The following is a 27,459-nucleotide window of genomic DNA, read 5'->3' as shown; positions in this document are numbered from 1 at the left end:
TCTTTGTCTTGTCTTTATTAGTAGTTTACTAGTATGTGCAATGTGTGTGGGGACACTTGTCTTCGTAATTTTGAATTGGGTTTTTATTTATAATTGTTTAATTATATATGTATTACTCCATAAATAGATGGATTATGTGCTGATAATAAGATCAAAATGAATGGTATTATATAATTAATTATATATCAGTACATTACACAGCTCACATGCAATTCCTGAATCAGAACAACAAGAGGAATAGCAATTTCAGAAACATAGAGATCACATAAAGGCAGTAACTCATAATGAAGAGAGAATTTGATAAATCCCAGTGAATTTTGAAGAGGATGAACATTACAAATTAACAAAATAGTCGATAACGCCCGGTGTAATTTGAGCCTGATAATTACCTACACCGACGAGATTTTAAACATGGCTATTGAGTCGAGTCGTGTTGGCTCAGAAATTGGACTATACATGGATATATTTGTTCCACAGCCTGCAAGTTTCAGGTAAGTATAGGTGTCAAGCTAGCTAAAGAAATCTCGACGGATGCTGTACAGGAAGTGAAGAAAATAAATGGTATGGTTACCAGACGTCCTCCCACCAAGTCGTAATGAGCATAATGCGGACCATTCGGTTTGCCAAATACTTTGTACGTAGCCACGCCCTCTGGAAAGAGCTTCGCAGTTTCTGATAGACATATTCAAAAAAAAGGAAAAAAAAACAGAACAAAATCAGGAGCCAAGAGTTTAAGAATCGAGAAATTTGTTGAAACTAGGATTGGAAACAAACCAAGTACGGCCTCTGGTGGGCAAATCAAGTCTCGATCTCCAGCAAGAGCTAGGATGGGAATATTGCTTTTATGAAGATGATCCTTGTAGAAAAATGTACCACTCCGATCCCTTAGTCCCCCTTCTCGGAATGCAGTCGTCAGCTGTAATAGTACTTTAGCAGGAATAGTACCTGGCAGTAGACGTTGAAAAATACGTAATCAGAACTATATATAATTACTATATCATTGAAAAATACTCGGGTAGTGTTAGTGTGTGGCTCACAAAAGTTGTTTAGAACAAGTTTCTTCAACAGCTCTGGATGCATCATATCCTGTGCTGATATCATGTCATTTAGAAATGATAGGACATAGGGAGGTCGAGAAGTAAGAGGATAAGCTGCAGACAGTAATGCTCCCAAAGGTACTACAGGGACATTAAGAGCCTGTGCAGGATCAGCCTGCCGGAAAATCAAACAATAATAAGCTACTTAGGGGTAATAGGAATCAAAACAATTGGTGAACCCCATTTCCACTTGGCCTAGAGGAGGATGATCAACAAGAATGCTACTTACAAGGGGTAAAAGCAGTTTGAGTGAAGATTTTGATGATGTGTAGTCAAGCGACGAGGCTAATGTAACAACAGAGGCAAATCCAGGATCTTTTCCTTCCACACCTTTAAAATCAGTACATTACAAAAAGCTTTCAGATGATCATATCAAAAGAAAAGTTTTAAACAAGAAAACCACTACTACAATTGATATAAAAGACCTAGAACCATTCAAAACTAATCCTAATATATCAGTCCTTGCACTAGAGACAAAGTATCGGAGTATATGATTGAAGAAAAACAACCAAACCACTTGAGCATGAAATTCATTCTGCTTACCATACTGATTCTTCGTAGAAGGCACCAACTGTCCGTAGGTTAGATATACTTCAGATTAGTTTTATCAATTCCCAACGTAAGGTAAAACTACCAAAACCTTTTCAAGCTAATGACCAGAGAGACCACTCTTTCTTCTAAGGATGACTAAGGACACACTTATCATTCCAGGGGAGGCAAGACACTGCAAAGTGGCTAGACAACTTGACCATTATATCACTTAGTCCAAGGAGGTGGAATAGAGTGAGATAATGGTAATTTATGTACATTACACACTCATAGGTGAAAAAGGTAAATCTCAAGTTAGTTGTAGCCAAAAATATAAGATTCAAGGAAATAGTTTAATCCGAAGACAAATCAATGAATCCTCATCATTAAGATACAGAAGAACATATAGTTTAAAAAGAATTAAGTTCACATCAAATGAAAAAATAAATAAATGTTAAAGGGAATAATCAACTTACTGTATCGTGATAGCATGGCATACAACAAGATACCACCCATGGAGTGACCAATTGCAAGTAATCGACCATCTTTTGGTTTGCACTGAACCTTTATGAATTCCATCTGCCAAATATGACCAGGGGGTAAAGAAATAGTGTGCTATTAATAGGGATAAAGATATAGGGCAACCTAAACCTAATTTTGACAAGTGTAAAATATAAGACAATGCACCAAAATTGCCAAAGGCATATGTCACCTCACCACAGCAGGAACGTCCTCCAAATAACAATCAAAGTCCCAGTCATATTTGACAATCAACTCCAATTGTTTCTGAAAATCTTCCACAGTTGTTGTTAGGCGCTCGTGCAGATCAAAAAATGGAGGAGAAACAGATCGCTGACCTTCTTCAAAGATCTCTACTAGCTTTTGGCTTAGATCCCTCAACTGACCAGCCACACTGGAGTTTTGTCCTGTTTCAATCAGACTTAAAATTTTTCCCCTTAATTCATTTACCCGTCCGATTATAAAAGAATCTTCCAAGAGCTTTGATATTTGATCAAAAAATTTGTAGAACATAAGATTTGACTGCCTTTCACTAAGAAAGCCAGAAAGTCTTTCTGACAAGAGTGTGAAAGTTTCAGTCAATTCTTGAACAAGCCTTGATTCATCCCATGTAGCCGAAAGATCATTGAGTTTCCCATTAGCCATCACTATCTCAGTTTCCCTAGAAGCATTAGGGGTCATGGTTGATGGCTGATCTGCAAGGAGAGTCCCATTGGTCACACTTTCCATGGCAGCTTCCATTTCTTCAGATATTGCATAAGCTGACTTCTCAATCCCCATACGATCAGATGCTTGAGTGCTCAACCCAGCCCCTCGAACTTCAAGAACCCAAGTATCAAATCCTTGCCCACACATATATCGTGCAAATGAAGACTGCAGAAGCATTTCATTAATAAAGGTCTGTTCAGATGAACTAAAAATGAGTAGATTTTATCAGTTTTCATTACATATCCATGGCTCTCTTCTTACATAGACCATCAAACAAACTGCCCATTCAATCATATCATATCTCCCAAACCATAATACCTTAGAAATGAATACAGACGAAAAGGACTTAAGCTTTTCAGATAGATTAACACAAATACAAATACATAACTTTTAACAAAGAACCAAGGCATAAAAAATTGCATATCTACTTGCACAAATAACATATATAGAAGACAAAAATAAGTAAATTGACAGAACTTGGAATTTGGTTATAGTAAACATATCACCACAACCCACTAAACGCAATCACATAGCTTGGGTATGCTATAGAAGAAGTGCAAAATTTAAACTAACCCCAGGAGCTAGATCATATCCAATGGCATTTGTTCCAACCCCTGACAGCAGCAACAGAGGATGATTTCTTGGGGGAGCCTGCTTAGAAAAAAAACTAGTTGAACTTAAATTTTCCTTTCTGAGAACAATTCACAAGCTTTCTTTTGCTTAACAAACAAAATCCATAAATCTACCACATTACGGATCTAACACCGGAAAATTCTTAAGTCGATTTAGCTTCAAAGTTAATATGATATAGGAATTATATGGTGCTTTCTTGTTGTTTCAATAAAAATAGAAAAAGTATAGATATACAACCTAGATACATAAATTAACCACAATACTCAGCAAATTCGTATAGAAACTTGAAAGAGCTCAATCCAACAAAGGTAGAAAATCCGAAAAGGTACAGTACATAGAAACTTAATTATGCTGACCTCAGGTGAGGGTTTGTAGCGCCAGAGGGCGAGTCGCCAATCGGAGTTGTTAGCAGTGACGTAGTGGAGCTCATCCGCCGTACATATCGGAGGTTTATTAGGAAGCTTCTCGACGAGAGGAGCCTGAGTATCATTCGACGAGAAATCTCCCACTCTCACAGCTCCGGCAGTGATTCGGCGGAAGGCAGCGGCGCGTGGGAAAAAAACGGAACGGTCGTGAAATCGGTGTCGCCGGAAAGTGTCGGCGGCGAAGCGAATCGCCGGATTGATGTTGGATTGAGCTATAGCCATTATCCGATCGTCTCGGAAAGCGCGAAAATGTCCGATTGAAGAATCCAAGAATCCAAGCAGGGGAAGATTGTCGAAGAAAAAGAATTGGGACAAATCAGACACGTCAAACGTCAACTGTCGCCATTTTTATTGAAATTTTGATGACGAAGAGACAGCAGACCATATTTCATTTTGACCAACAAATCACTACTTAGTAATTTTATAGATCCATGAACGGGCCAAACCCGATTATTCCAAATTGGGCTGATTGGATTCGACCCGTATTAATTGTGCCAGTTATAAAAAGCAGAGCCCAATATAGCCCATATTGGGCCGCTGCAAATTCAGTATGGCCCAATTAGGCTCAGTATTGGGCCCTATATATTCGTGAGTGTACCTTCGTCTTCCCTGCGAAACCTCTCCCTCCGTCGCCGGGGAAAACCGCTCTCACAGTTCTACGCTAACCTGCGAATTGATGGGGATTGGTGGCGGAGAAATGGAAGTGGACAGTGTATTTATTGGAGCAGGTTGTAACAGAGTAGTTAACAACGTGTCGTGGGGAGCTTGTGATTTGGTCTCCTTTGGTGCTCAGAACGCTGTGGCTATTTTCTGCCCTAAGGTTTTGCTATAGCTGCTGCTCTGCTCTTTAGGTTCCAGTGATTCGCGTTCTATTTACTTTTTTTTTTTTTTTTTTCTGGCTATTGAATAGACTGCTCAGATTGTTACTACACTTCCGGGGCACAAAGCATATGTGAATTGCACGCATTGGTTGCCGGCGAGCAAGTTTGCGTTTAAAGGTTGTATCCTTAAATGTGATTCTGGTAGTAGTATTGGAATATGTGTATGTATTATGTTTTCGTCTTCTTATATTGGTTTATGGGAATTAGGGGGAAATTAATAAGTAATTCGATTGGAATGCTGGGGTTTACAATAGGGCACCTAGTGGAGTGTTTGTAATTCTTCGTTTTTGTTTTACTTGTTTCAGCTAGGCATTTGGAAAGTCATTATCTGTTGTCTGGAGATGCTGATGGAACCATCATTTTGTGGGAGCTTTCGTTGTTTGATAAGAAGGTGTTTTTCTGAGTTCAATCTCCTTAGTATGGCATTCTATTATGTTTGTTGAAAACACTTCATAATGAATTTTATCTTTTTAAACAAAATTATGGATTAGTATATTATGCAGCCAAACTTTGAAGCAATGATCTAAGTCTTTGATCTTGGTCTGTTATGCTAATTGATCAGTGCAATCAAATGTATACAAATTTCGGATAACAATGGTTTAACGCTTGTGAATACTTTATGGCCTGGTGTCTACCAGGATATTAGGTGGTTGTCGCCGGATGTAATTTTTTCCTCACAAATTTGAAATCTAGAATATTCATGAATTTAATGTCGATTTGTGATATAGGCACATACATTGCACATATCTTGATACCCTGTACTTTACATGCTGTGTGCTGATCCTTGGTCGTGTAATTGCTTGTTATCATTCTTCACTGATATGGTTCTGTAACCAATTATCACTTTTCCTGCAGTGGAAGAATGCACTGGAAGTACCAGAAAAACACAAAAAAGGTGTCACGTGCCTCTCAGCAATTATGATATCTCGTATGGAATTTATGTTTGTATCCTCGTCGTCTGATGGTGTTGTGAATGTGTGGGAACTAATTCTTCCATCCAGCTCCGGTGGTAAGATTCTTGACTTCGGGAAATCCTATTATCATGCTTCTGCACGTTTACACTGATATACATTTATTAAGAATATCAGATTGTTTGGTTTATGTTTGTATTTGGAATATCCCTTACTTCTGCTTCCTTAAAATCGTATTTATATGGCAATAGAAATTTGTCAATGGCTGCTTATGCTTATGTATACAAGAATTCCTTTGGCAATGCTGAAAACATTCTGATTAAAGAATGTATATATATATGACATACATTATTGTTATGTCTTCCATGCAAGGTACTGCTTTACAAACTTTTATGTTATATTTGGGTTTTTTTGTTCTTTTAATGTCTTCCAGATAGTTATATGTGATAAACTTGATTTACATACACTCTACTCTACCTATTCTGAAGTGCGAAAGGCCAAAACTATTGAGTGAGATTGCTTTATTTATATCTGTTACACAATAGTGACTCGAAACACAAGTTAAATTTCTAATATTTCATTTTAATGCCATTCAAATGTTTAGGTGAATGCCAGTTGACATGTGTCGACTCAATTCTTGTTGGTAAAAAACCTATGGTTGCTCTTTCACTTGCGGAATTGCCTGGAAGCGACAGGCATCTAGCATTGGCTATGGGCGGGTTGGATAACAAAATTCACATATACAGCAGCGAGAGATCAGTAAAAGTGTGTCACCTGTGATCATTTAAACTCTGCTCATTTAACCATTGTGCTTCCAATTAAACATTCGTTTTTTTTCATTTTGCAGTTCTCTCCTGCCTGTGAACTTAAAGGGCACACGGATTGGGTTCGTAGTCTTGATTTTTCATTACCTGTGTATACAAATGGTGAAACATCTGTCTTTCTTGTGAGTTCAGCTCAAGACAAAGGGATACGCATATGGAAGATGGCTTTACAAGCGTCTCTAGCTGATAACAGAAAAGAAGAAATCAGCTTGGCTTCTTACATTAAAGGCCCCATATTTTCAGCCGGTTCATCTTCTTATCAGATATCTCTGGAATCCCTCCTCATTGGTCATGAGGATTGGGTGTACTCAGTTGCATGGCAGCCTCCCAAAATCTCAACTATTGCTGGCGACGAATCCCATCAGCCTCTGAGCATTTTATCCGCATCCATGGACAAGACTATGATGGTGTGGCAACCCGAGAAGACTACTGGCATATGGATGAATATGGTTACTGTTGGGGAATTGAGTCATTGTGCTTTGGGATTCTACGGCGGTCAATGGTGCCCAACAGGACGCTCTATTTTAGCTCATGGCTATGGAGGATCTTTTCATCTCTGGAAAAATGTTGGTATCGACTTTGACGATTGGAAACCACAGAAAGTCCCTTCAGGGCACTTTTCAGCAGTGTCAGACATTTCCTGGGCGAGGCAAGGCAACTATATCCTATCTGTTAGTCACGACCAAGTAAGATGATTATTTATTTACTTTGGTTAGTCAAGACAACAGGATCTGTCATTTACATCCTTGTTCATTTCAGACGTCGAGAGTATTTTCCACTTGGTTCGATGACTCGTCTGGGAAAGAAGCCTGGCATGAAATTGCACGCCCTCAAGTTCATGGCCACGATATTAACTGTGTGACATTAATACGAGGAAAAGGGAATCACCGTTTCGTAAGTGGGGCTGAGGAGAAAGTTTCCAGAGTGTTCGAAGCCCCTCTTTCATTTCTAAAGACATTGAATTATGCTACTCGTTCACAGAACTCTAGCAGCGCCGATGAACTGCCCACAACTGTGCAAATTCTTGGTGCAAATATGTCTGCACTAGGCTTATCACAGAAGCCAATCTACGTCCAAGGTGCGCGTTTATTGTTCAAACAGTGACTCGTTTTTTGGTTTTACCTAGAAAGTAAATATTCAATCCAACAAAATAAAAGCCCGTAGACTTGTTTTATCTCTCCTTACAATCTAAACAAAAAAACTCTGCTTTGTTGTTAACTGCATTTCTTTTTGCAGCCTCAGGTGAATCTAAAGAAAGGAGTAACAATGAAGGCATCGATTCACTTGAAACTATTCCAGAAGCAGTTCCAGTTGCGTTGACCGAGCCACCCATCGAGGAGCAGCTGGCATGGCACACATTGTGGCCAGAGTCGCACAAGCTCTACGGGCATGGAAATGAACTATTTTCCATATGCAGCGACCACGACGGAAAGCTAGTTGCTTCATCCTGCAAGGCACTTCCCATTTCCAATACATCTTGCATCGACAGCGTTAACTTATTTTCAGTTAACCCTACCATTTATATATAGTTAATGAGCTTTGAATACTTCAGGCACAATCAGCAAATGTCGCAGAAATATGGCTATGGCAAGTAGGCTCGTGGAAAGCCGTTGGCCGGTTGCACTCCCACACATTAACAGTGACGCAGTTGGAATTCTCCCACGACAACCGTTTCCTTCTGTCCGTCTCCAGGGATCGCCATTTTTCAGTTTTTGCTATTAAACAGACTGGTATGATGAACATTTTCATTTGGTCCTATTCTTATGCATCTGGTAGAGTCCTGATTCCTTCAAAATACTGCTTCCAATCGACCAGGAATGGATGAAATCAGTCACGAGCTGGTCGTCAAGCAAGAAGCCCATAAACGCATAATATGGGCGTGCTCTTGGAACCCATTCAGCAACGAGTTTGCAACCGGTTCAAGAGACAAGACTGTGAAGATCTGGGGACTGGAAAATGGGTCGTCGGTTAAGCTGTTCTCGACTCTTCCGACATTCAAGAGCAGCGTCACTGCACTATCCTGGCTGGGCATCGAAAGACAAAGGAATCACGGGCTCCTTGCGGTGGGAATGGAAAGTGGTCTGATAGAGCTGTGGAGCATTGTCCATTCCAAGAATGAAGATGGTCTTAGTGTAATAAGCTCCGATCTCGCTGTTCGGCTCAATCCTTATTTGTGCCATGCATCTGCCGTGGGACGGTTGAGGTGGAAGACGCCGGAGAAGAGCAACGATGAGGAAGATTCCGTGCAGCTTGCATCTTGTGGAGCTGATCATTGTGTTAGGATATTTCAGGTGAGATTTTGATTTTTCGACTCTTATGTTGTTTTTGTATGAAATTTTGGGGATGCTTTGGGACTTTGGTTATGTATTTTGTTTGATATTTATATGTTGTCGCCTTGTGTAAATTGGAAGTTGGGTTTTGGTTCTGGTCTGATCATATTTCACCAACAATGATGTTATAGATCACATTAATGGCTAAATGGGGCTCACTAGATATGTATGACACAGATATTATCAATTTAAAACATAGATATTTAATGCATAAAACAGTCCAAAATATGGTATTGAATGAAATAGAGGAATGGATATATTTTTCTATATCACACAACTACTTAAACAGGGACACGTCGGCATACTCATTGCAATCACAATAAATGAAAATATGTATATATATATATATGTGAATGTGAATTCAACAAATTTGTCAACTTCAGCTTCTACTTTTTCAATAGATAAAACTAAAACTAAAAAGAGTGACTATAATCTGACCAAGAGAACTGCCCTTTGGCCCAAGTTTGATCATAGAAAAGTGCTCATTGTGTAGCACATTAAGCTGGCAGTCATGCAGACATGCCCTTTACCCTAAGTAAGGGTATGATAATTGCAGGACAATCATATCATCAAAAACTATACTATATTATCAATCATCAACAAATTTGGGGCTTTTTCTTGAAGAACCCAAGAAAAGAACAATGTCAAAAATGTGCCTGCTCTTATGCTAAATCTCTAAAAATGAAATTCACATTTATTGCAGAAAAAGTTAATGAGCATGGATGCAGATATGGCAGAGAGTATCTAGCTATTGCATGGAATACAGTCAGCAACTGATATGAAGTCCTTTAAAAATAGCTTTTAAGCATAGATATAGTCAGAGAAATTTAGTTGGCATAGCATGGGCATTGACAGGGACCACATGCTTTCACAATTTCACCTATGTATGATTCAAAGTTCAAACAACTTGTGTATTCTAATTATGGCTAGTTCTTGGATGTCGACTATCGGGTTCATAGTCTTGCATGTATAATTTGGGAGGAAGAGAAGAATTGATTCAGACAAGCCATCCTATGTGAGCATGTGGCAGATAAGATACAAAAGAGCATGCTTTCAGATAACAATGGAGGCAAAAATACAAAGTGATCCAAGTAGAGACACTCAGTTCTAAGTTTGGGGCACAATCTTGCTCAGTGATTCAACAAGAAGCATTTGGAAATACCGAGTTTCGAAGAATGCAAAAAAAGTATGGACAGGAAATAATTACAATAAGATAAAATTACCCTTTGCCAATTTTAAGGTTGAAGATTTACATTGGAACATCATCAAGCACCTCTCCATTGTTTTTTTTTTTTTTTCATTATAACAGTAATACACACATTTTCTTATTAAAGACAATCATATATATCACAATACAATATAAAAACAATTAAGCAAACATTGTATCAACTTCAAAGGCAAACCAACCAATCCACCAATTGCAAAATTGCACAACCATACTCAGACTGACCTGTTAGGTGTCATGGCTGCGAATTTCCGAATTGCTGCTTGACATTCTCCGTAGAAAACTGTGCAGACCCATCCGGCATCATCATTGCAGGGGCTGTCGCCAGTGTCTGATACTGCGCAGCCAATTGAGGCGGCAAAGGAGTATAGTACATTTGGGGATTTGCTGCATCTGCAAACTCATAAGAATAAGTTGAATGAGGGGCTGATGAAGGAGCCCTCGACTGGGATGGATGACGAATTTGAGTGAATCCGACATATTGATGACCTTGGTGATGTCCTGAAGGGACCTGGACTAGCTGTGAAGCTGCAGTTCTGTATATATCACCGGGCTTTTCAGGGTTCGAGGAAGGAACACTTCTGACTTGATTATAAGCAGGCTGAGGAGCTGCCGAAACAGGAGGCATTTGGGAACTTCTAGAAGGAGCATTTGGAGCTAATTCACCATAACTAGGGTGCTGTGCTGGAGAGTTATAAGATTGGTTCTGTCTTGCAGACAAAAGGTAAATCGGGTATTGTTGATCAAGCATGGGATGGGGTTGGTGGTGCTGCGGCTGCGGCTGCGAATGATACATAGGGTAATAAGAAGCAATTGGGACTGCACCGGCAGGAATGTATTGGTTACCAGTATGAATAAATTGTTGGGGTTGATGCAAGTGGGGGCGGTTTTGTTCATATTGGCCTGAAAACATATAGCCAGATTCTTCAGCCATTTGAACCTTGCTTTTATTTTGATCCACAGTGTTCAGATCAGCCTGATTAGATGGCATCCTAGTGTTGCCAGAATGAACTTGCATAAGAGGTTCTTGATGATAAATAGCTTGTCTCTGCCTGGATAATGGATTTGTTGCACTTCCCTCACTGTGCCAATTAAAGTAATAGCATCACAGTTCTACCATTTTCATAAGCAATCGAATATATTAGTAAGGTAAAGATGTTTGAGCAAGCTCTGTCGTACCTTGAAGCTGAATCTGGAGAAGGCAAATCGAAGGCACTACTTTGTTTCTGCTGATACTGGGGAATCTGCTGGGATTGCAATTGATCGTGTACCTGCTGATGAATATGCTGTAGTTTTCGGGACCCGCTGTGATCCGATCGTTCATCGTCGGAAATAACTCGACTGGCGTAATCGCTTGCAGTGACAACCGGAAATCCTGGAATCGCAGCTCCGGGGGTGAATCCGGCGCCGGAAACCCCTCCAACTTCCTCCTGCTTCGGCGGTTGCGGGAAATTAACATGTCCAGCAACACCAACACTCATCTGCTGAAATTGATCTTCAATTCCCAAGCCGCCGATTTTAGGACTTCCCCCTGCACGAACTCTGATAGGAGGTAAATTAGCTACGAATGGAGAGCTGGAAGCGGATCCAAAGGACGACGTCGTTTCCAGCATTGGAGAATCGGGAACTGATTGCACATCATGAATTGCAACACAATGAACATTAAGGTTTCGATTCCCATTGTTACCACCAATTTTCGACGCCTCTATCTGAGCTTCGACGTCTTTCTCCACGACGGCGACTTTCCCCATGGAATCGTCGTCCAATCCAAGCAGGCAATTTACCGAAGAGGTTTCTGAAAATTCATGATCAGTCGCCGCGACAGATAAGCTGGATTTTCCGTTGAGAGTATCGAAAAACCAGTCCTCCGATTTAATCGACGCAGTCTCCAAGAGAAGCTGCTCAATTCCGGAGAATGATTTCGGAAACAGGAATAATCGGAGGCGACCAGACTTCGCCGCGCCGACTCCATTACTGAGACGGTCGTACTCCTCCACCATGTTCTCGAGATCTTCATCCGTAGAGACGGAGATTAATGAATCTAAATCCTCAGTAGGCAGTTGGTACTTGAGCGAGAACGGTTGGTTCTGGAGGAGGTTTTTCGAGAGCCGTTGGTGCAGGTCGGACAAAGTCGTTTGCCGGTCAATTACAACGATGCGCGTGTCGCCGCCGATGTAGCAGAGCGTCTTGTCGTGCGGACGGGGGACTATGTGGCCGCCATAGCTGCACATGAGGCGGAGCTTCGGTTGTGCCTGGTGCGGGGGCGGTTCAGCGTCCCATGACTCGTTATGGCGGGAGCGCGGCGACGAATCGACGGATGGAGGATAGACCACGGCTGCCGCCGGCGAGACGGGGGTGGGGATCGGCGGAGCAGCGGAGAGTGGTGGGGCCTCCATAGCAGAGAGAGAGAGAGAGGTTGGAAAAAGGTTACAGCCAAGTTGGACCTGACATGCGTTTATACTTTGTTTCTCACTCCAGCTGTTTTCCAATTTTATCTTTTTATTTTTAGATATTATTTATTTAAATAAAATTTTCACCTTACGCTAATAGTAATAAAATTGTTTATTGAGATTCAAATATTCCCAACATATATTCTTCAATTTTTAATAAATATTTTTACGGGGTAGATTATGTTGAAGACGACTGAAATCTTCCTTGGACGAAATAATTTTTAAATGTTTGGATTTAAATAATACCTATATATATATATATATAAATATATTTTTTATTTGGTTAGATTGAGTAGAATTTTAAAGCCAAATATTTGAGGTCCATTCCTACTTAAACTAGGGTAAGAAAAAACTTTTGTGAATATGTGTAAGTATTTATTCCAAATATTGATATGTGAGTCTCACCCTTTTAATGCAAGGGATCAATGGTATATTCATTTTGGGATATAAAAATTAATTAAAAATAAATAAATAACATTAAGTAATTCATCAGAACAAAATAAATCAATAAAAATTAAGCAAAAACCCCTAAGAATCGGTTGCCTAATTTGTCGATATTCATGTCTGTGAAAAATTGGATTAGTATTTTGTAGTAATCATTCAATTGTTATGTTTCAAATGAGATTGCGAGAATATAGAGAATATAGACGACGTATTAATCAAAAATCAATAATACAAAATTTATATTAATATTGACAAATAAAATATATAAAGTAATATGGCAATAATCTACCAAATATATATTATTATTGATCTCATCTTATCAACTATGTCAATACAATATTTATACCTATCAAGGATTAACATACCATTATATATGGTTTCACTTAATAGCTTTAATCAATAATCTAATGGTGGGGGTTACTCGGTGCACAGTTTTGGGTAGCCGCTGCAGGTTCTCATGTCATTAAAAGAAAAAAAACATATAAAATATAAATTTACAGTAACGATGTATAACATATGTATATTAATTGTCATGTGATGAAAGTTTATATTTTCAAGTATGGTCAAAATCGTATGGATTAATCTTAACAGTGTTTTTATACATAACACATGATGAAGAATATTTTGCTGTGTAGGAAATCTAGCGGCGATGCATGGGAGCTGACTCAAAAGTTGTTTTTATTTTATTGGGATTAATTATGAAAACAAAAGAATCTTTGAAAAAAAAAATAAATGTTAATAATATTTTTAATGGTGTTAGTCGTCCTTTTAATGATTTTAATTCAAGAAATACAATAATAATAATAATAATAATCATAATAATAATAATAATAATACATTATATTACGTGGAAGAAACGGTGACACGGAAATGAATCTTTTTGTCCTTAAAATGTTTTTGTCTCTATATGGCTTTTTCATTAGATGAGCTTAGTTCGTAATTAATTACCTAGTAGAAGTACAAAGTTTTAGTTTTGTATTTATTGTTTAAAATTTTGAAAGTGGGGTTTTAATCAGATTTAATATCTTTTATTTATTTTCTTATTTCAGAATCTTAAGTTAAGATTCAGAAATCATAATGTTTAGGATCTAATTTATATTGTATATTATTATATATAATTTCAGACCATAAATTCAAACCCTAAGATCTCAGATCACTTGCCAAACATGAATTGCTTAATTATTTTCCATGTTAAATCATGTAAATGACTGTCTTAATTTATTAAAAATATATATCATTTATTTAGCTATCTACAAATAAAAATCCACCAAAAATTACGCTTAAATGAATATTTAGTATAATGTTATAATGTATATGTATTCAAATTGTCCAAATAGGTTAGCTCATACTTGGCCAGGCTTGCTTGGCCCTAGTTCAGCCCTAGCTTGAATTAAAAATACTTGTTTGTATGGGGATTTGGATTTTGAGTTGGGATTTGAATATTAAAAATTTTGAATTTGAATAGTTGTATGATGTGATATAAATAGGTATTGATGTGATGTTTTGAATGTAAAATTGATTTTTAATATAATATAAAAAATAAAAAATAAATATTTGATTTAATATTTTTGAAAAAAAAAGAATAAATAGTGTAAATCTAATCCAATCTTCCAAATAAACTTACTCATATAATAATAATAATAATAATAATAATAAGCCGGCCTAGTCAAAATATATGTATCAGTTCAGAGTTCAGGCCAGCCCACAGACTCGATTGTGGACTTGTAGTCGGCTGATTTTGGGTTATGATTTTTGTGCTCTGTATAATATATATATATATATTTTTTAAAATGATATAACTAAATAAATACATTCTCTTTTTTTTAAAAAAAAATATTATATTAAGTTATTATTTAAATTCAAAATGACTTACTATATTTTGAGTGTTTCTATAATATAAAATTATAAAAGAACTATTTAATATTAGTAATACATAATCTAGAAACAAAGTTGAAATTGTAAATAAACGGAGCTACCGTTAATTAATGGGGACTTGTTAAATGCAAGCCAAATAAATCAACGGGGTATGATTTTGAAATTTCTTTAGAGTCTTTACACTATTTTAAATTTGAAATTTAAATGATAAAAAAATTAAATTAAAATAAAATAATTGTATAATATAATATAAATAGGTATTGATATAATATAAAATGAAAACCAATAATTATTATTTTTACTATTATTTTGGACACAAGTTGAATTAAATGATACCGTATAAGGCAACAAAAATAAGTAGAAGCAATTTCTTATCTTGTACCCTAAAAATAACCGAAGCCCAAACACGTAAAATAAAAGATGCCGCGTTCTGAGAATGTGAACGAATCAACGGCTGAGATGCAACGACGACCTCGTCTGTATAAATTTTTGAATCACAATGGCGTAGCCGTAGACGTTGAATGCAACTACACCTGCAATTTTGGTTTCCAAGGCATTGGGAGTCGCTGATCGCGGTTTTCAGGTTGCCGTTTGGATCCTTGCTTCCACTCGGCTGGTTCGTCTTACTTGATCGTCTTTCAGGATCCGCGTGCTATTTTCGCTAATTTTGGTTGGAGGTAAGAATTAGAACGAAGTTAACTTTTTTTGTCACCGATTCCGCCATTTATAGCTTTGACTAATTGATAAGTTAGAATCTGGTGAAGGTATACTTCTTTGAGCTATTATCTGCCATTCTACCACTAAATTGATCGTATTAGTAATTGGTTGGAATACTGGTATGGTTTTTAATTGTTCGATCTGGTGGAGTTTCAATTGCTCGTTTGTTATTTTCCCTAATTTGATAAGTGTGCTGATTGATTTATTTGTGATGGATTGTTACTGATACTGCAACTCTCTTAACCCCAGGCCCTGGAACAAGAGTTTGAAGGACTGATTAATTTATTGAAGAAATGGGTTGGAGAAACATGATTTCTTTGTGCCCTACTCCGAATTTCAGGAATATGTTTCAGGTTATTTATTTGTTTGTTTTTATAGAGTTGATATCGTCTCTACTTTTCTCTCCTTTATGATTATGATGTATCTTGCAATCTAGGAGCATCTTAATAGCATCTTTATTAAGATTGTCTCTTTTTCCTTTTTAACAATTGTGAAGTGACTTTATTTCGACGGTACAGTGACTTTTTAGGAAGAAAGTATTTGATTTACTTTTCGTTTTTAAGTACTACCTTTTCTTGATTCTTTAATGGTTAAAGTATGAATCTCCTTTTTTATCTTGAATCTTAAATTGACGTCTCCGCACCCGTGTGAAAATTTTTATATCATGATCTTAACGTCACTTAGGTATTGGGTAGGAATCTGTCCTGAGTCAGCTTAGAACAAACATTTGACATCTTTAAGTTGCACTTTTTATAGGGGTTTAGTATATCAGATTTGGAGCCAAACTATATCCATTTTGTCATCTGAAATTTCGATTCTGAGTTTTCTTGAATCAATTTTGTTGCATGACAATGTGATATGCTCAACTTATACGGGTTATGCTAATATACAGGGTGGACCAAATGAGATCGAGCTGGGATGCCAGCATACAATCAAGTCACATGGTGGACAAGTTGCAAGGACTCACAAGCATGACTGGCTGATACTCATTCTTCTCGTGGTCATTGAAATTATATTGAATGTCATTCACCCATTTCGTCGATTTGTTGGGAAAGGCATGATGACTGATCTTAGATATCCTATGAAGGACAACACAATTCCCATATGGGCAGTCCCTGTAAGCTTTCTCCCCACCCCCTCATAGAGAATTATTGATTAACCATGATGATACTCTCTTGCTGAGCTCACTTTGCATTTCTACTTACTGTTGCTGATATAGTTTTTCTGTGATTTAGATGTATGCTATCTTGCTGCCCATTGCAATTTTTGTTTTGTATTATCTTCGGAGGCGAGATGTGTATGATCTTCACCATAGTATACTTGGTAAGACTTTTGATCGTTCTAGTGTAAAGTACCTTATATGTTGCCTAAGCAGAATCAGTAGCCCATAACATCCTTGTGATTGCAGGACTTCTATTTGCTGTGCTTATAACTGGAGTTCTCACAGATGCGATAAAAGATGCGGTTGGACGACCTCGTCCCGACTTTTTTTGGCGTTGCTTTCCCGATGGACGTGATGTATGCTGTTTTTCTTTTCACTGTGAATCATATGCTTGCAGTTCTTCCACTTTTCTAGAAATATATAGACTGAAGCCTTGTATTAAATGCACTAAATAGTTTGGTTAATATGACGGTGAAACTGATAATGAAAGTGAAATAACTCTACTGTACAGCTTGTTTAACTTACTGTAATCATACTCTTAACAGGAATACGATCGCCTCGGAAATGTGGTGTGCCATGGTAACCCAAAGGACTTAAAGGAAGGATACAAGAGTTTCCCGAGTGGCCATACTTCATGTGAGCCTCTTTCTTCCGAAAATATTAAAGTTTGAACTTTATAGCATTGTAGGAACTGAGGTTGTAGGGGCGATGTGATGATTACGCAATAGGTTTCTACAATATTTTGCAGGGTCATTCGCGGGTCTCAGTTTTCTAGCATTATACTTATCTGGAAAAATCAAGTGCTTCGATCGCAGAGGACATGTGGCAAAACTGTGTATTGTTTTCCTCCCAATTCTCACAGCATGTCTTGTTGGCGTTTCTCGTGTGGACGACTACTGGCACCACTGGCAAGACGTGTTTGCTGGGGGCCTCCTAGGTGTGCTTCTCTTTAACCTTTCGATCGTGTTAAAAAATAATTCTTCTTATACGTGCACCATTTCAGGCACCGTGATCGCTACCTTTTGCTACCTTCAGTTTTTCCCGCCTCCATACAACACAGAAGGTATTCACAAATACTTATGCAATATCATCTCAACCATACGACGTTTATATCTATAATTGATGGGTCGATGGCGATGCAGGTTGGGGATCTTATGCTTATTTCCGTGCAATGGAGGAAATTCGATCGGGGTCTGGTGGTCAGCCCGGGGTTGGAATTCAAGAGCAAGGAATGAATAATCAACAGCCTGTAATAAACAGCAATACAGCAGGAGCTGATCAGAATGTGGACATGGACTCAAGCTTTGATGCCATGGAGTCTGGAAGAAGACAACTTTGAAAATACTGAGATATGGTAACGTTGTTCAACTTTGTTTTATTGCACAGATATATTCTTTGGGTTTGTTTTAGCGTTTTGTACAGATATTCTCTGTACAGTTTATTTGCTTCTGTGAAGACACATACAAACATACATATACATACATGTTTGTTAATATTTTGTAGTTATTTCATAACTATATCTATTTTGCCCTCCATTGTATTCTTCTACAGAAGCTTGTGGATTGTTTGAATGATTTAATTTAATTATAAACTGATTATATACTAGTATTATTTTTATAGTGGTGGGCTATATTGTACTCTGGCCAGCCCATTTTGTTATTATTATTATTTTTTTAATGAAAAGTATGTGTATTGCATAGTTAAAACAAAAAAATTGTTAAAAAGTAGAATCTTCACTGAAAACAAAAGGTTGAATTTAAAAGTTGAGGTTTGTTTGGCGCGTGTTGGAAGATAAGTTTCCATTATACTCTCAATATTATATGAGTCATGTATTATACTCCTTCAACCACATAAAAATAAAGTTATTTTAATCATTTTTAATTTATTTCTATTGTATTTCAATATAAATTAATATTTTTTAAATTATGTACAAAAAGCAAACAAACAGATATTTAAATATGGGACGGAGAGAGTAATTTATATGATTGTGATTGCTATAAACAGTACCTAAAATGAATCATTTTCAAGAAATTGAAGAATTTACAATGGATATTTCAAATTGATTATTATGTATTTGAAAAAATCTATGTATACAGCTTTTATTTCTTATTCAAGTATTTATGAAAGAAAATAACAATTAAATATCATATTTTAATCAAATATATATATATAGTTAAGCTAAAATGAGAATCAAACAAAATATTAAAATAAGGGTGTGTTTGCTTTTAACAGTATCTTTATCAGTAAAATATCTTTGCTTTTTTAAAAATAAAAAAATAAAAAAATATTGTATAAAATTTGAAAAAATATATAAGTATATTAATGGAAATGCGTGTGTTGATTGGGAGTGTGCCCACAAATACAGAATTGAGTGAATATCGTACTAATTGATAACGGAGTTAGCAGTGGTCGCTGTCACGGATAGATACTACAATTGAATGGCTGCACAAGTCACACTCTTCACTTTATAATACATAAAATATTTGTTGTTTCCAATACTTTTAAAAATCAAAGAATGATTAAATATATATATATATATATTTTTATATATTTTATAAAATAATAATAATGATAATATAATATTTTAAATCAAAAAATAAAATTTTATTACATTCTTTTTGTCATTCAAATTTATATTTATTATCTCTTTTCAATTGTCATAAAAATATTTTTATTTTTTAATAAAAAATTACATTATTTTTTGTATTTTCCCTTTTATAAAAAATAAATTATTATTATTTATTTTGATTAAAATTCGTCTTTAAATATTTAAGTATATATCTACATAATGAAGGGAATGACATTTTTGTTATTGAGCCATAGCCAAAACAAATAAGTATGACTACGTTTAACTTATTTAAAAATTTTATATTATTAATTAACAGTATTTCGTTTAAAAAATATTAAATACTTAATATTTTACTATTATTTTTTAATTTTTTTTCCATGACTTTTAAGCTCTAAGAGCATGCGTCTAAATATAGCATGTGTAACATAATTAGTTAAAAAACACTAATAGCTAAATATATTGAGTTTATCTAATTGTAATTTAAAATAGAAAATTTAATAATATTAATTTAAATATTAAATTACAACTAGGGTTGCAATTCGGGTCGGTCTAATTTTTTTTTTTCATGCCGAGCCGGACTGATCCAATTCTAAATCGTGTTGAGGAATTGAACTTATAACCAAACATATACAAACTAAGTTCCGTAACGGATGGCCTGGTGGTGTAGGGGTTGGACTTGTTACTGTGAGGTAGGTTCGGCCGGGGATTTATCCAGTGCGCACTTTCGAGTAGCGGCTGCGGGTTCCCACGTCATAAAAAAAAATATATATATATACAAACTAAAACCTTTATCATTAAGTCATATTATAATTTTTATTTTTATTTCAAACATTAATATATATATATATAAAAATTTATTAAAATTTAAATATTAATTCTAAAAATTGTGTCCGGCAGGAAGGATCTGACTTTCATGAGTTTGGGCACAGCCCAAAAATTTTCTGGCCTACTTTTGGAAGCCCAAGCACGATTTTTTTGATATAGTGATGTTTCTTTTTGCCATTTTTTTCACCCTTTTTCCACGGGTGTGTTTGTTTGGGAGTTTGGATTTTGAGTTGAGATTTGAATAGTAAAAATTTTGAATTTGAATAGTTTTATAATGTGATATAAATAGGTGTTGTTAATGTGATGTTTGGAATGTAAAATTGATTTTTAGTATAATATATAAAAAAAATAGATGTTTGATTTGATATTTTTGAGATAAAAAATAAGGATAGAACAGTGGAAATCTAATCCAATCTCCCAAACAAACAGTGTAGCATATTTTTTGATGTGTTATGTGATCAGTAATTACTAACAAATAAGGTATTTCTTATTATGTAAATAAATCCTTATCAATTTTGACTGCAAAAAAATAAATAAGATACAATTATTGGTCGACATCATTTTGTTAAGCTTTCACTGGGCAATATTTATCTATTATTATTATTATTATTATTATTATTATTATATTTTTATGCTTCGTGGCCTAATAGGAAATCAATCCTTCGCCCTTGCCGAATTTTGGTTAGACAAAAAGTCTTCGCTTCACTATCTTTGAGAGATATTTATAATTTTGAATTTATGTAATGCAAATTCAACATTTAAATAAAATACTGGACGTGTTTAATTTGAATTTTAAATTCAAACTACCATAATATTTTTAATAAACACATTTTTTCACAAAAAAAAATATTATATCAAATACTATTTAATAAAAAATTCAATTTAAAATTAAAACCAAATAAACCCAGTTTGTTATATACAATATTTTATAATTGTGTGATTATTTTTTGAATAATAATAAGTTATTTCATTATAAAAATATATAGTATTCGTAATATAAATTTGTGATGGCAACATGCCGAGGGTTATCATGTTCATTTAATAATATGAATGTATGAGTCCCCTACCATTCTTCCTTCCACATCGTTACTTTATATATATATATATATATAGGTAAATTTTTTGATATGAATTAAAGTAAATTAATATTTTATAGATAGCAGTGTAATAAAATAGTGAAATATCTATTTTTCTATTGACATTAAAGTAAAAGAAAAACCAAAAGTAAAAAAAAAGAAATATTTTAGTATTTAGTTGGTAATAATTTTTTTTTAATTAAAAATTACAATTTTGATTTGTACATACTAAAATAAAAAAAATAAAATAAAATAAGAAGTTTACTATTCAACAGAAAATATAATTTATTAAACAAATACTTCAGCTTATTTTTCATAATATGGTGATTTAATAAATACTAATTTTAGGTGTTTTATATAGCTTGGGAATATTTTTAACATCTATTTTTATTGCAATTTAATTTAGTTACAATTTTATGGCAAGTAGTGTTTCTACAAAAGAAAGAGCTATTATGTCTTAGAGCTGCCTACCCCTACTCTTAATTTTAGGTAATAGATTTTTTTTCCATAAACTTGTGGTTAATTTTGGTTTTAACTGTAAAAAAATCAAATCGAAATAATTATTCATATAATATCTTTGATATAAAATTATTTTTATGTGGAATGCATTAAATTTACAAAGAAAAAAAGCAAAAAATATTTCTTTTTCTAGTTTTTGCATGTATATTAATTCGTTCGTCTAACTTCAAAATATTGACTTAAATTACAAGTGGGAATCCGCAGCCGCTACCCACTGTCCGATGGAAAAGTCACACTAGGCGAACCATGTGTGACAGGTGACCTGAGGCGTCAAAGGTTTTGAACCCATGATCTTACGGTCACAAATCCAACCTCTACACCACCAGGCTATTTTTTATTTTTTAATATAATACAAAACTCCAAAAGACGCTTTTGATTTGGGGCGAAGTGAGTATGATGTAATATTTTATAAAATATACTATTATATTTACTAAAAATTATACAAATTGAATCATATTAATTTTAACTTGTGGCTAGAAAACAAAAATTTAATAATATGAGAATTCAACGCTATTTATCGAATGAGGTCTGAAGCCTCGTTGTCACAAGTTCATTCTATACCACCAAGTTATAATTTGTTTTAATTTTAAAAATATACAAATTGGCCACTAATACATTTGTTATATTTTATATTTATTATCACTGATACATTTTAAATTATTTACTAAATAGGACATAAGGAGTATTTATTTATAATATGTATCTCAAACTAACATGTACAATATTCCATGCATTATGTCACACTTGTCATCATTATACATATACTAAGTATTTTAAAGTAAAAATAATAAATAATAAAAGGATCCTTAATGTTTGAGGTGTACGAAGTTCGTTGTGGTAGGTTGATGTTTTCTCATTTTAGGTGTCGATATTAATTTTTTACCTAATGGTAAAATATAAAATACACACATACATATATGGTTATTGTTATGTTGTACTAGTATTTTTTTTATTTTTTATTATTTTCACTCTTATTTAATGGAGGAATTTATATAAACTGGTGGGGTTGTTGGTTGGGTGAAAAATTATAAAGTAAATGTCAGTAGGGAATTAATGTTACATTTATTGAATAATTCCGTTTATAAGTAAAAATGGAAAGAATCTTCAAGAAATTAAAATTGACAGTGATGCAGATTAGTGGGGGACTGACTACAAGTGGAATAACTTACCTGTCCGACTATTATTATTATTATTAATTACTTCCTCATTTCATATATTATTTTTTTAAAAAAAATAATTATAATTTTTCTTAATTTTAATTACATTAAATAATTATCTTAATTTTAATATATATCATTTATACTACATTTACTGTTATATATTTTAATTATTTATTAATTATGTAATTCCTAAAGTGCCATTTATACATTGCACATGATACTGTAGAGAATATTAAAATTTAAAAGCATAAAAAAGGAAATGAAAACATAAATAATACATCGCTTCATTTTATATCTTAAAAAAGACACAAATGATAAAATAAATAAATAAACAAATAAAGTGATAATTTTTCTCTAAAAATATTCATTCAATAGTTAATTTTTCTTATATTATTAAAAATTAAATATATATTTAAAATATCATATAATTATTTTATTCTAAAATGTTTTTAATGCAAAGCTCAAATTCAAATTCCACGGACATAAATACACCTTGGTCAAATATTTATAGATCAAGTGGTGAGACGTCCCTTTTTTAAGGGTTGGGTTCCAGCTTCGATCCTGGGTGGATGCCTAGCCAAATGTGAATTTTTTTTTTTTTCAAAAATTTTCTAAGTTTTTCTAGATAATAAAAAATTAAATATTTAATTATAGATTTTAAAAGATTTATTATTAATAATAATATAATAATAATTAGTCATATATATACGCTGCCTGCGTGACTGCTTCCTATGTAACGAACTGCTCTGTCTCTCTCACACTCCCTTTCGCTCTCATAATATAATAATACTAATACAGAAAATAGGGCAGATTGGATTTCTCCATTCCCACTCTCATTTTGTCCTTCATTGGTGACAAAAATGGCGATAGACACGAATTAGGAATTAACAAAGATTTGACTGAAAAGGGGAGAAGAATCGAATCAAGAATTTTGAGAACAACGAGAATATGGTGTGGGAGCGTCACCAAAAACTTCCGTCACATGTTCAGGACGACGACAGACACAGATCCAATCACACTGTCGATTCTGGCCACGCCCGTTTGCACGAGCTCGGCTACAAACAGGAGCTCAAGCGCGACCTATCGTAAGTCGTTTCTATCTAACTAACTAACAATCCTTCCTCCTTCAATCACTTTTACCAATTTATTTATTTATCGAACAATTTTAATGCTGTTTACTCGGATCTCAATTCTCATCTCTCTGTGTTCGTTCCCATGGCGGCGGCGGCAGAGTGTTGTCGAACTTCGCCTTCTCCTTTTCAATAATATCAGTTCTGACCGGCGTGACCACGCTCTACAACACCGGACTCACTTTCGGCGGTCCTGTTTCGCTCGTGTATGGATGGATTATCGCCGGCTGCTTCACCATGGTCGTCGGCTGTTCAATGGCGGAAATCTGCTCTTCTTACCCTACCTCCGGCGGTTTGTATTATTGGAGCGCCAGGCTTGCTGGCCCTGACTGGGCGCCCTTCGCCTCCTGGATCACTGGATGGTTCGTACCTTCTTAATTCGATTTATTTCTATATATTTATTTCCATCTTCGTGTTTAATTTCCATTTTCGCAATGGCTTCCTTCTTTAATTGGCTGAGTTAAGATTCTTGCAGCTATGGTGTTGGTAATGAATTAATTGTTTCTTGTTGCATACATAATGTATGATCTGCATTTCTCACTGGTTTCTTGTTGGTAGCAATTTCGTGAGAAAAAACTGTAGTTTCAGTTGCGTACATGATGGTTTCTTTGATTGCGCATAGCTCTAGGTTTTGGAAAATTTTGAAATCATAAATTATTAATTATTTGATACGACTTTCTGACGTTCCATGGAAAAAGAAATAAAAATTGTTCTAATGACCTCATCGCCATGGATCAACCTTTGAATATTCCTTTTCATCATTGAGGAGATGTTTAACTTAATTGTTCTCCTAAATCGATTTGATTATGATCCAATTGCTTTCAAGCATCTTATCTTGTCTGCATATTTTCGGTTGTTCTATAAATGAAGCTCTAAAAGAGTTGCATTCATTCTCTTCTCTGCAGGTTCAATATTGTTGGACAGGTACTTCTAAACACCTGATTTACACTTGAAATCCTATCAAAAAGCACGTGCTAATCACTTGGTCGATAAATTTCACCTGCAGTGGGCTGTTACTACAAGCGTCGATTTCTCGCTAGCTCAGCTGGTTCAGGTGATCATTCTCCTGTCTACGGGAGGGCAGAATGGGGGAGGATACATGGCTTCTAAGTACATTGTTATTGCATTCCATGGAGGAATTTTGCTATTACATGCTTTGCTCAACAGCCTTCCTATTACCTACTTATCGTTCTTCGGACAATTAGCTGCCGCTTGGAATGTCTTAGGTACGATAAAACTCGATTGCTCTCTGTTTTACATTGATTCAGAGCTGCTGATGGTTTTTGTTGGTTTTTCTTACACTTTTAGGTGTCTTTGTTCTTATGATCGCCATTCCCTTGGTCGCGACTGAAAGGGCGAGCCCGGAATTTGTGTTTACTCACTTCAACATGGATAACGACAAGGGAATCGATAACCGGTTGTACATATTCCTTCTCGGACTTCTCATGACTCAGTACACGCTAAGCGGTTACGATGCATCCGCCCATATGGCGAGTTTTCTCTTTTAAATCCTGCTTCGCGCTAGCGCTATTCGTAATTTCTTACAGCGATTTCTTGCAGACAGAGGAGACGAAGGACGCAGACAAGAATGGTCCGAAGGGGATCATAAGTTCCATTGGCATATCGTTGATTGTTGGCTGGGCTTACATTTTAGGCATCACATTCGCAGTCACGGATATCCCGAGCCTTTTGAGCCTAGACAACGACGCGGGTGGGTACGCCATTGCGCAGATATTTTACCAGGCGTTCAAAAGTCGATACGGCAGCGGTGCTGGCGGGATCGTCTGCTTTGGCGTTGTCGCCGTCGCGATATTCTTCTGTGGCATGAGCTCCATCACCAGCAACTCCCGCATGGTGTACGCCTTCTCGCGCGACGGCGCGATGCCCTTTTCGTTGTTGTGGCATAAAGTAAACAAGCGAGAAGTTCCCGTCAATGCCGTCTGGCTATCGGCTGGCATCGCGTTCTGTATGGCCCTAACGGTAATAACTCGCGACCCTTCCATCTAAGGAACTATTTTATAAAGGTCATTTGATTCATGTGAGATGATCATTTAACATAATTATATAATAAAAAAATAATAATTTATTTGAGTCTGGCTATTAGGTGAGATGGTATTTTTATTGTTCCAGTCTAACTTTTTTAAGTAAGATGATAATTTATTATAGTATAAAAGCCGGACGTCATAGGCTCTTATTCCTTTAAGCTTAAATTTTACTAGAGTCGAGATGTACAAGTTAATGATGTATATCTATTTTCTGAATTCAATTTTTAAGTAACAATAATTTATCATGATATCAGTGCTAGGACATCTTGAAATTTTACTTCTTTTTTTTTAATTAAATTTATAAGTAAAATGGTTATTTATTATAGTATCATAGCTAGAACGTAATTTTAGGCGGTGATAATAGCATATTAAAAGACCATTTCACTTAAAAGTTTAAATTTTTAGTTAAATAATTTTTACTGAGCTCTGAACCTCGTTACGTACTATAATAATTCATTCTATGTTTGCAGTCATTGGTAAGTCTCGTGGCGTTTCAAGCGATGGTATCGATAGCAACCATCGGGCTGTACATAGCGTACGCTCTACCGATCTTTTTCCGAGTGACGTTGGCGCGGAAATCCTTTGTTCCAGGTCCATTCAACTTGGGGCGATACGGCGTGGCGGTCGGTTGGACCGCCGTGATCTGGGTGATAACTATATCAGTTCTGTTCTCCTTGCCGGTTTCTTATCCGGTCACCGGCGAGACTTTGAACTACACACCTGTTGCAGTTGGTGGCCTCGTCTTCCTTATAGTTTCTTCTTGGATTGTCCATGGCAGACACTGGTTCAAAGGTCCGGTAACCAATATTCAAACATAGCTCAGCGTAGTTGTAACTGTAGCTTACTGTATTGTTTCCTACTGCAGCCATTAACAGCTTGTGTGTGTCCTACTCAGTTCCAGTCACCCAAATCCACTGTTCAATCTTATTATAACTATCAATATAGTGCCCACAATAATTGACATAATATATATATATATTTTTTTCTCCAAAGTTTCTGTTAGGGATCTTTTGGTTGTTGCATTCTTCTAAAATTCGAAGTGACAAATGAGAAACAAATACCAATCTATTACGGACATTCAAATCAATAGAGTAAATTTGGGGGAAAAAAAGAAAGTTTATTTATTTTTTAAAAAACAATTGAAAATTTGATTTCAATGTGCAAATCTTCTCAAATTTAAATTAAAATTTAACCATAATCCATAATATTATCAATCTTGATTTCTTTCCCTGCCAACGGTAACAATAAATGTAAAGATATTGTATGTAACCATTTCAAAATTCAAAAACTAGTAATTAATTACCAAGTAGAGTTTTTTATTTATATTTTTAAAAATAATACTATTATATATAATTAATGTGGGTGTATTTTATTTTATTTTTTTGTCAAAGTCTATTAAATTTTAT

General features: G+C 35.3%; 5 protein-coding genes across 9 annotated transcripts; 3 read left to right on the top strand and 2 right to left on the bottom strand.

The window, feature by feature from the left end:
* Window positions 1-216: 216 nt before the first annotated feature.
* LOC127260664 (uncharacterized) lies at window positions 217-4,292 on the bottom strand. 2 transcript variants are annotated; one of them, XM_051288503.1, is made up of 9 exons: window positions 3,842-4,291; window positions 3,426-3,503; window positions 2,343-3,017; window positions 2,102-2,204; window positions 1,327-1,427; window positions 1,038-1,212; window positions 775-945; window positions 572-672; window positions 217-478 (listed from the first exon to the last, which is right to left on the bottom strand). In XM_051288503.1, exons 1-9 carry the CDS (start codon window positions 4,130-4,132, stop codon window positions 416-418), a joined length of 1,758 nt encoding a protein of 585 aa, XP_051144460.1. In that variant the 5' UTR covers window positions 4,133-4,291; the 3' UTR covers window positions 217-415. The 2 variants fall into 2 exon arrangements, with proteins under 2 accessions (XP_051144460.1, XP_051144461.1); XM_051288504.1 differs by lacking the exon at window positions 3,426-3,503 and having other exon boundaries at window positions 3,842-4,292.
* A 219-nt stretch (window positions 4,293-4,511) lies between these two features.
* On the top strand, window positions 4,512-8,956 carry LOC127260663 (elongator complex protein 2). Of its 2 annotated transcripts, XM_051288501.1 has the most exons (10): window positions 4,512-4,730; window positions 4,821-4,908; window positions 5,097-5,182; window positions 5,647-5,800; window positions 6,307-6,467; window positions 6,550-7,212; window positions 7,286-7,604; window positions 7,763-7,980; window positions 8,079-8,256; window positions 8,342-8,956. In XM_051288501.1, exons 1-10 carry the CDS (start codon window positions 4,587-4,589, stop codon window positions 8,827-8,829), a joined length of 2,499 nt encoding a protein of 832 aa, XP_051144458.1. In that variant the 5' UTR covers window positions 4,512-4,586; the 3' UTR covers window positions 8,830-8,956. The 2 variants fall into 2 exon arrangements, with proteins under 2 accessions (XP_051144458.1, XP_051144459.1); XM_051288502.1 differs by lacking the exon at window positions 4,512-4,730 and having other exon boundaries at window positions 5,101-5,182.
* A 1,180-nt stretch (window positions 8,957-10,136) lies between these two features.
* On the bottom strand, window positions 10,137-12,530 carry LOC127261133 (uncharacterized). Of its 2 annotated transcripts, XM_051289343.1 has the most exons (3): window positions 11,261-12,530; window positions 10,571-11,163; window positions 10,137-10,474 (listed from the first exon to the last, which is right to left on the bottom strand). In XM_051289343.1, the coding sequence occupies exons 1-3, from the start codon at window positions 12,475-12,477 to the stop codon at window positions 10,317-10,319; spliced, it is 1,968 nt and encodes a 655-aa protein (XP_051145300.1). In that variant the 5' UTR covers window positions 12,478-12,530; the 3' UTR covers window positions 10,137-10,316. The 2 variants fall into 2 exon arrangements, with proteins under 2 accessions (XP_051145300.1, XP_051145299.1); XM_051289342.1 differs by having other exon boundaries at window positions 10,137-11,163; window positions 11,261-12,529.
* A 2,782-nt stretch (window positions 12,531-15,312) lies between these two features.
* Window positions 15,313-18,264, top strand: LOC127261421 (lipid phosphate phosphatase 2-like). Of its 2 annotated transcripts, none has more exons than XM_051289781.1 (9): window positions 15,313-15,527; window positions 15,817-15,920; window positions 16,460-16,684; window positions 16,803-16,890; window positions 16,976-17,085; window positions 17,275-17,365; window positions 17,478-17,666; window positions 17,733-17,792; window positions 17,872-18,264. In XM_051289781.1, the coding sequence occupies exons 2-9, from the start codon at window positions 15,861-15,863 to the stop codon at window positions 18,066-18,068; spliced, it is 1,020 nt and encodes a 339-aa protein (XP_051145738.1). In that variant the 5' UTR covers window positions 15,313-15,527; window positions 15,817-15,860; the 3' UTR covers window positions 18,069-18,264. The 2 variants fall into 2 exon arrangements, with proteins under 2 accessions (XP_051145738.1, XP_051145739.1); XM_051289782.1 differs by lacking the exon at window positions 15,313-15,527 and adding an exon at window positions 15,610-15,686.
* A 5,385-nt stretch (window positions 18,265-23,649) lies between these two features.
* LOC127261425 (amino-acid permease BAT1 homolog) lies at window positions 23,650-27,039 on the top strand. The gene is made up of 7 exons (XM_051289787.1): window positions 23,650-23,963; window positions 24,110-24,370; window positions 24,914-24,932; window positions 25,015-25,234; window positions 25,317-25,498; window positions 25,569-25,988; window positions 26,524-27,039. The coding sequence occupies exons 1-7, from the start codon at window positions 23,827-23,829 to the stop codon at window positions 26,869-26,871; spliced, it is 1,587 nt and encodes a 528-aa protein (XP_051145744.1). The 5' UTR covers window positions 23,650-23,826; the 3' UTR covers window positions 26,872-27,039.
* The last annotated feature ends 420 nt before the right edge of the window (window positions 27,040-27,459 follow it).

The sequence above is a fragment of the Andrographis paniculata genome, unplaced genomic scaffold, assembly GCF_009805555.1.
Source record: "Andrographis paniculata isolate CXL003 unplaced genomic scaffold, ASM980555v1 Contig62END, whole genome shotgun sequence".
NCBI lineage: Eukaryota > Viridiplantae > Streptophyta > Magnoliopsida > Lamiales > Acanthaceae > Andrographis > Andrographis paniculata.
Note: the sequence above shows the minus strand (reverse complement) of the source record. Positions and strands in the feature narration are given on the sequence as shown.

Excerpts from the sequence above, each read along its gene's own strand:
- LOC127261133 (XM_051289342.1), bottom strand. The coding sequence starts at position 12,477 with ATGGAGGCCCCACCACTCTCCGCTGCTCCGCCGATCCCCACCCCCGTC. Across the intron at positions 11,164-11,260 it reads TCTCCAGATTCAGCTTCAAG|TGAGGGAAGTGCAACAAATC; the intron begins GTACGACAGAGC and ends TAATTGGCACAG.
- LOC127261425 (XM_051289787.1), top strand. The coding sequence starts at position 23,827 with ATGGTGTGGGAGCGTCACCAAAAACTTCCGTCACATGTTCAGGACGAC. Across the intron at positions 23,964-24,109 it reads GAGCTCAAGCGCGACCTATC|AGTGTTGTCGAACTTCGCCT; the intron begins GTAAGTCGTTTC and ends CGGCGGCGGCAG. Across the intron at positions 25,499-25,568 it reads ACGATGCATCCGCCCATATG|ACAGAGGAGACGAAGGACGC; the intron begins GCGAGTTTTCTC and ends GATTTCTTGCAG.
- LOC127260664 (XM_051288503.1), bottom strand. The coding sequence starts at position 4,132 with ATGGCTATAGCTCAATCCAACATCAATCCGGCGATTCGCTTCGCCGCC. Across the intron at positions 3,018-3,425 it reads GATATGATCTAGCTCCTGGG|TCTTCATTTGCACGATATAT; the intron begins GTTAGTTTAAAT and ends ATGCTTCTGCAG. Across the intron at positions 673-774 it reads CCCACCAGAGGCCGTACTTG|AAACTGCGAAGCTCTTTCCA; the intron begins GTTTGTTTCCAA and ends TATGTCTATCAG.
- LOC127260663 (XM_051288501.1), top strand. The coding sequence starts at position 4,587 with ATGGGGATTGGTGGCGGAGAAATGGAAGTGGACAGTGTATTTATTGGA. Across the intron at positions 6,468-6,549 it reads GCAGCGAGAGATCAGTAAAA|TTCTCTCCTGCCTGTGAACT; the intron begins GTGTGTCACCTG and ends TTCATTTTGCAG. Across the intron at positions 7,981-8,078 it reads TAGTTGCTTCATCCTGCAAG|GCACAATCAGCAAATGTCGC; the intron begins GCACTTCCCATT and ends TGAATACTTCAG.
- LOC127261421 (XM_051289781.1), top strand. The coding sequence starts at position 15,861 with ATGGGTTGGAGAAACATGATTTCTTTGTGCCCTACTCCGAATTTCAGG. Across the intron at positions 16,891-16,975 it reads TCTTCACCATAGTATACTTG|GACTTCTATTTGCTGTGCTT; the intron begins GTAAGACTTTTG and ends TTGTGATTGCAG. Across the intron at positions 17,366-17,477 it reads CCCGAGTGGCCATACTTCAT|GGTCATTCGCGGGTCTCAGT; the intron begins GTGAGCCTCTTT and ends AATATTTTGCAG.